The following is a 6,946-nucleotide window of genomic DNA, read 5'->3' as shown; positions in this document are numbered from 1 at the left end:
AGCAATGAATGAATAGAAATCCAAAATCTCTGTAAATGCTCATTAAAATTATTAAAAAAAAAAGGGACTGACACAGGGATTGAGGGAAACTAAGAAAAGAGGAGATAAATAATGCACACTGCATTGAAACAGATGAGAGAAAGAATTGTTTCAAAGGAATATATGATTAGGTATTATTTTCAAGTCCAGAATAAAAGTTGCATAGCAAAGTGGACTGGGGCAGGGGTTGGGAGGAATGACTCTGCAACAATGAAATTATTTTTTTTCAAAGAGAAAAGTAAACTGGAGGGGTGGGCTGGGAGGAAAATGTGCAATAAATAGATGAAAATCTAAGTTCTCTATAAACTTTCATTAAAACTCAAAATAAAATTTTTTTTTGTTAAAAAAAAGAAAAGTCAGGTCTCAGGGTGGCTGTTTGCTACGATATAGTCATTACATGTTGTACTCAACTCATCGGCACCTAGCAAGTGAGTAAAGGGAATTCTGGTGGCTTAGTGGTAAGGAACTGCACTGGTTCAAATCCTCCAGCTGATCTTGGAAAAAAAGACGCGTAATCTCATCATGGGAAAAAAAGACGCGTAATCTCTTTCTGTGCAATTTAACTGCCTCTGAAAACCTGCTGGGGGTAAGACGCTAACTCGGCAATACACAGCAACAAGTGGAAAAGGAATTGTGCTGCCAACTCAAAGGCAGGTGGATCAATTCTACCAGCTGATTTGCTAGATGATGATGGACAATCTCCGGCCTTGTATTTACAGCTTCTGAAAACTTGCTGAAGGGTCAGCCATGAGTCAGTTCTGATTTGATGGCAGTGAGTTGAGTTGTTGTTTGAAGGGAGTTACATATGGCACTCTGGTGATGTAGTCCACAGAGAGAGTTGGGTTTCTAACTCAAAGGCTAGGTTCCTCCCCCAAACCATGAGAGGTAGAAAGATGGGCAATCTGAAGCCTTGTAAACATACTGGAGAATTAGCTATGAGTTGGAACCAGCTCATTGGCAAAAAGAGAGGTAAAGGAAGTAAGTCTTCATGGCATGGTGTATAATATGCTGGTATGCAAACTAAAGGGCTGACTATTTGAAAAGATGATTCCAAAGGCAGTGAGAAGACAAAATACAGTATTACAGGCAGAGGTGGAGTTAGAAAACCAAAAGAGAAGGACATGCTCTACATTTCTTAAGCTGAAAGAACTAAAGAACAAATCTGAGCTTCAAGTTGCAATTCTGAAGGATTTTATGGGTAAAATCTTGAGTGATGTAGGAAGCATTAAAAGAAGGAAGGAATACACAGAGTAACTGTACCAAAAAGAAATGGTTAGACACCAAACAGTTTCAGGAAGTAACATATGATCAAGAAACAATGGTAAGCAAGGAAGATATATAAGCTACACTGAAGGAACTGATATAAAAAAAGGTGCAAGGAATTGTTAAAATATCAATTAAGGTGTCTGAATCAAGAAGCAGTTGTTTGAACACAACAAGGGAATACAGCATGGTTTAAAATCAAGAAATGTTTTGTCAGGATTGTATTCTTTCTCCATACCTATTCAAAGTTGAGTAAAGCATTTTAGAAAGACCATATGAAGAAGAATGTAACATCAGAATTGGAGGAAGGATCATCAACAAGAAGACACAACCTTACATGCTGAAATGGAAAAGAACTTGAAGCACTTACTTGAACAAGGTTAAAAACTATAGCTTTCAACAGTCTTTAGTAATATGCCTCAACATTAAGGAAATAGAATTCTTCACCACTGACCAATAGGCAACATCATGACAGATGGGGAAAAAAAGATGGTAGTTGTATGTCCTTTTAGTCATATCCACAATCAAATCCCATGGTAGTAGCAGCCAAGAAATCAAAAGACATATGACACTGGGAAAATCTGTCAAGGACCTACTGAAAGTGCAGAAGAGCAAGAATGTCAGTTTAAGGACGAAGGTGCACTGATTCAAGCCATGGTATTATCAATTGTTTCCTATGCATATGAAACTTGGACAATGTACAAGGAAGACTGAAGAAGAATGCTGTTGGTATGTGCAGTTGAGTTGGAACCAACCCGTTAGTGGGTTTTATGAAGTTATCTGAAATTTCATGGGAGATTGCTCATCATCTTTCTCCTGTGCAGCAACAGCTGTACTTGAATTGTGTGCCTTTGGGTTGGCAATGTAACTCCTTACCACCAGTACAGCAGAACTTCCCTTAAGAAGAATTGATGTCTTTGAATTGCAGTGTTCAGGAGAAATTTTAACTATTCCGTGAACAGGGAAAAAAATTAAATAAATCTGTTCTTTGGAAGAAGTGTAAACCAGAATGATCCTTAGAGGCAAGGATGATGAAACTTTACCTCATATACTGTGGGCATGTTGTCAGGAGGGACCAGTCCTTAGAAATGAGTATCATGTTGGGGAAGGCAGAGGTCAGAGAGAGAGAGGAAGACCCTCAACTAGATGGACTGACACAGAGACTGTAACAATGGGATTCAGCATATCAGAGATTGTGAAGATGATGAACAAGATTCAGATCTGTCGTTCAGAGAGTTGCCATGAGTTGTAGTTGATTAAATAGCACAAACAAGAATAACAACATAGAATTATTTGCTTATTTTGTTGCTTAGGTGTCTAGTCTGTAACATGTTAGCTCTACAAGGATAAAACGTAAAAATTTCCATTATATTTTTATTGTTTATTCACATCTGTATTCCAAAGATCTTAAACACTAGCATTTGTCATGTAATAGGACTTGATTCTTTAGTAAAGATATTGTTGTGTTGTTGTTAAGTGCCGTTGAGTTGTAGGCTACTCATAGTGACCCTATGAACGAAAGTCCTTGACCCTTGCGAGCGTGACTTTGATCCTTTCTCCAGGTTGATGGGGTTTCCTGAGGCAAGCTACTTACAGAAGTGGATGCCACCTCATTGCTGACAAGTTGTAACTGACTTCTAGCTGAGTTTGCAAACTGCACAGGAAGAGACTGTCCATCTTTCCCCTGAGGAGTAGCTGGTGAATTCAAACTGTCAGAGGCACTTGAGTTAGCAGTGCAACTTCTATAAACTATGCCACCAAGCTCCCTTTTAAATAGATTACTAACAAATTTCAATGTAGAATTTGCATTGATACTTCTCTCTTAGAGAAGTGGAGCATAATCCATTTGCTTCCATAGAGCTCAATATGGAAAGAGGTAGAAAGAATTTTTTGAGGAATGAAATTTATTTACAAATTTCAGAAGGTGTGACAGTCTAAATGAAATTGAACATTATTTTTATTAGGCCCATTAACAGGAAACAACTATATTTTCTCTCTTTTATTGCACATTAACTTTCCTCTTTCATAGCCACAAAAAGAACTGAAAATTGCCTTGTATTTTATGAAAAAGATATCGTTTTCATTTAGAAGTGGTCTATGAATGTGTGTGTACACACAGAGAGGTTTTTCCTCCCTTTTGCTCCCTCAAATATTTGACAGTTTTTATGATTGTGTATGTACTAGTTCTTTAAAAGAGCTATTTTATTTTCTAAAGAGGCATTTTACTTATAAACATATCTGGCAGCATGAAATGTGACTCTCCTCCAGACCCCCAATTGTCTAACAAAGCCGTCTTTATAACTGCCTCTTAGCAAGAACATGCAGAAGAAGAGACACTTTGGGTTGATACCGGCCCAAACATGGCAGCAACGTAAAAGCTTTCAGTAAATTGTCAAATATCTTTATATATATTTTTTAAATGAATTAATTTTATTGCAAACAAACGTCTAAATTAATGTCTCCACCCACTTTCTTTAGAAAGGAAAATAATCAGCAGGCTAACTAAAAAACTGACATGACTAAAAATTAAGATATAAATGGGTGACTCACAATTTGATTCGCTTACAAAGATGATGGAGTTAACTCCTACAAGCACCAAATATCTTTCTTAACCGCCAAATAGGCCTAAGTTTGTCTCCTAAAACGCAGTAATTTAAAAATAATATAGACTTGTGTCTTCATTAAACAAATTGAAAACGAATTCTTTCAAGAACAAATTACTTCCATTTGCCTCACCCTGGTCATTAAAAACAATGTATTCGAATTTTGTAAATACACTAGTAGAAAATAATGTAAAAAAACCCCCAAACCCAAACTAATGTAATTTCTCAAAGGGAAGCGGTAGTTAAGAATAAAGCAGGAGCATCTAAGCTGTTGAGACAAACTGAATACCCTTTCCTAGGGAGCTCTGGAAGACCTAATGGGGAGAAAATGCGCTGCAACCGCAAAGGTAAACGGTTCAAATCCATCAGCTGCTCCAAAGGAGAAAGACGTGCAATTTAGAGGCTCTGAAAACTCGCTAGAGGGTCAGCTAAGAGTTGGTTCCGGCTCCGGGGTACACAACAGCAAGCAAGTCTGTTAACGTAGTGATAAGGAATTGTGCTGTCAACCCCCAGCCACTTTACGAGAAAAAGACGAGCAATCTCCTCCCGGCCTGGAGGCTCCAGCTATGAGTTAGTTCTGACTCGGTGGTACTTGGGTCGGCGCATTGGAAAACTAAACCCTGTCAATGGCTTCACGGGAGCCAAAGGGACAGGATCGGGTCATAGGCACAGGAATATAAAAATTTACATGTCAGGCAAACTCAAAATGGAATGGGGAAAAAACCCAATCGGCACGTGCCCAGTATTTAAGTATTCGGCGAAAAATGCAAACCTTTCAATCAATCACGTTTCACTCACCACTGTCTTGAACTGAAGAATTCGAGAAGTCCAGCTAAGCGTTCTGCTCACTGAATTTAGCCTCTACCCTCAGTGGCAACAGAACACAGGAAGCACTACCAAGAGCTTCACTCAAACCCAGCCGGAGTCACTGCTGGGAACAGTGAAAGAAGAGCCATTTGGTTCCGGCCGGGACCCTCCCATTAGAAAAAACCGAAGAGTATGCGCAAGCACGTCACTGTCACGTGATCACTGCTGGGGAAAATGAAACTTACCGTGGTATCTCGGAACCCTTTCATAGCTGAGCTTCCAGCGGCTTTCTGAGGTTGAAATCGCTTATTTCCGTCGCGCGCGGAGCGACAGGTGGATTCTGAAGGTGCAGCCTTCGGGCTCGCAGCGCAACTCCCTAGGGACCAGGCCACCGGGATCCTGATATTATGGCGAGATCTGGGATCAGCCAGGATCCTAACAGCATCACCGCAGCCACTGTGCTAAAGCGGGCGGTGGAACTAGATTCCGAGTACCGGTACCAGCAAGCTCTGGTATGTTACCAAGAGGGAATTGATCTGCTTCTGCAGGTTCTGAAAGGTGAGCAATGAACCGCAGCAGGAAGAACAGGAGAAAGGGAAAGGAATTTAGGTTTTGCTGTGTATGAGAAGTAAAATTAACAGTTCTTCTGAGGAAACAGGGATGGGCAGTATTCTGCCGTCACGTTTTTTATATATTTAGTTAATCGAGCTCTGATGGCCTAGTGGTAAGAAGCTGCGCTGCAGGTGGTTCGAATCCACTAACTGATTCTCGGGAAAAGGGTGTACAGTCTCCTCCGGTGCGATTTCCTGCCTCTTGAAACCTCCCGGGAGGGTGGGGGGTGGTGGTGGTGGTGTCAGCTATGGGTTAGTTCCGACTCTGTGACACAAAACAACAAATTGCTCGGAAGGAGATTGTTCGGAACCGACTCTAGTTGACCCTCCCGTGGGCTTTCAGAGGCAGTAAATCGCAGGGGAGGAGATTGCCCATCCTTCTACCTCGTAGCAGCTGATGGAAATGAACCCAATGCCTTTGTGTGGGCAGTAAAGTTCCTTCGAGTATGGGCTCTTGAATCATCTCAAGAGGAACAATCGAGCATATTTCACAAGAGATTCATGGTTATGCCACGATTTTCTTGTGATACTGAACTATCAACTCAGTTCACAGGCATTGACTCTGCATCCGTGTCTGAGACTGTTAGTGGCAATGGGAGGAGACAGTCCATCTTGGGGTATTTTGAACTGCTAAAGATTCACAGCTTTTGGGTTAGCAGTGAAACTTGCTCTTTGCGTTGTGGTAGAGAACTATCCCTACGGATTGCTGAAAGCACAAACTTTTGTCCTGCGAAAACTGCAGCCCAAGTGCTCCTTAGAGGCAAGGATGGCAAAGAAACTTGGTTTCAAATACTTTGGGCATATTGTTGGGAGGGGCTATTCCTTGGCAATAAAATGAAATAGATTTACTGACACAGTGACTACAGCAATGGGTCTCAAGTATGTCAGAGATGGTGAGGATGGCACAAAACAGGACAGGGTTCAGAACTGTTCATAATGACACTATGAATCATACTCAATTGCATCTAACAACAATAACATACCACCAGAGGTCACTATACTGTAGCTCAGGCATAAGGAAAGAAGAGGTCTAGATGAGGTTAGCCTCAACAATGGGCCCAAATATATCAAAGATCATGGAACTGGTACAGACCCAGGCAACTTTTGTTCTTTTCTACATAAAATCACTATGAATTATCACCAAAATGACAACAACTAAGAACATCAAGAAGATAATATTAATCGTGGCAGTAGGAGAACTGAAAGGGGGGATTTCAGTCATTATACTGCTACTAGTAATGTTACAATCTAAATGCCCACAGGTAGTAGACTAACTGAATAAAGTATGACATTAATATGGGTTAGCTACCTAGTCTTCATTTACTATCTTCTTATCTACCATTTTGCTGTTGTTGTGTACTGTACTGAGTTGGAACTGAACCCATAGTTGACCCTCCAGTAGGTTTTCAGAGGCAATAAATCACATGTTAAGAGACTGCCCATACTACTCCTGCGGAGCAGCTGGAGGTTTTGAACCGAGTGCCTTCAGTATTGCAGTGCAGCTTCTTGCCAATAGGCCAGTCTATTTTGTGTATTTTTTATTAAATTTTATTAATTTTAATGAACATTTACAGAGATTTTGGGTTTCCATTCATTCATTGTTGCACTATTTTCTCTACCCTC

At 40.4% G+C, this 6,946-nt stretch overlaps 1 protein-coding gene across 1 annotated transcript in view; it reads left to right on the top strand.

Annotated features, from left to right (window-relative positions):
- The first annotated feature begins 5,116 nt into the window (after positions 1 to 5,116).
- The window catches only part of MITD1 (MIT, microtubule interacting and transport, domain containing 1), a 14,217-nt gene continuing 12,387 nt past the window's right edge, over positions 5,117 to 6,946 (top strand). Inside the window, exon 1 of the mRNA XM_006887852.1 lies at positions 5,117 to 5,270. Coding sequence (XP_006887914.1) covers positions 5,120 to 5,270 — 151 coding nt within the window. The 5' untranslated portion in view covers positions 5,117 to 5,119. The remainder of the gene's footprint in view (positions 5,271 to 6,946) is intronic.

This window comes from Elephantulus edwardii, unplaced genomic scaffold, assembly GCF_000299155.1.
Source record: "Elephantulus edwardii isolate Elephantulus edwardi_28Jun2011 unplaced genomic scaffold, EleEdw1.0 scaffold00062, whole genome shotgun sequence".
NCBI classification, from domain to species: domain Eukaryota; kingdom Metazoa; phylum Chordata; class Mammalia; order Macroscelidea; family Macroscelididae; genus Elephantulus; species Elephantulus edwardii.
This window is presented reverse-complemented; position numbering and strand designations above follow the sequence as displayed.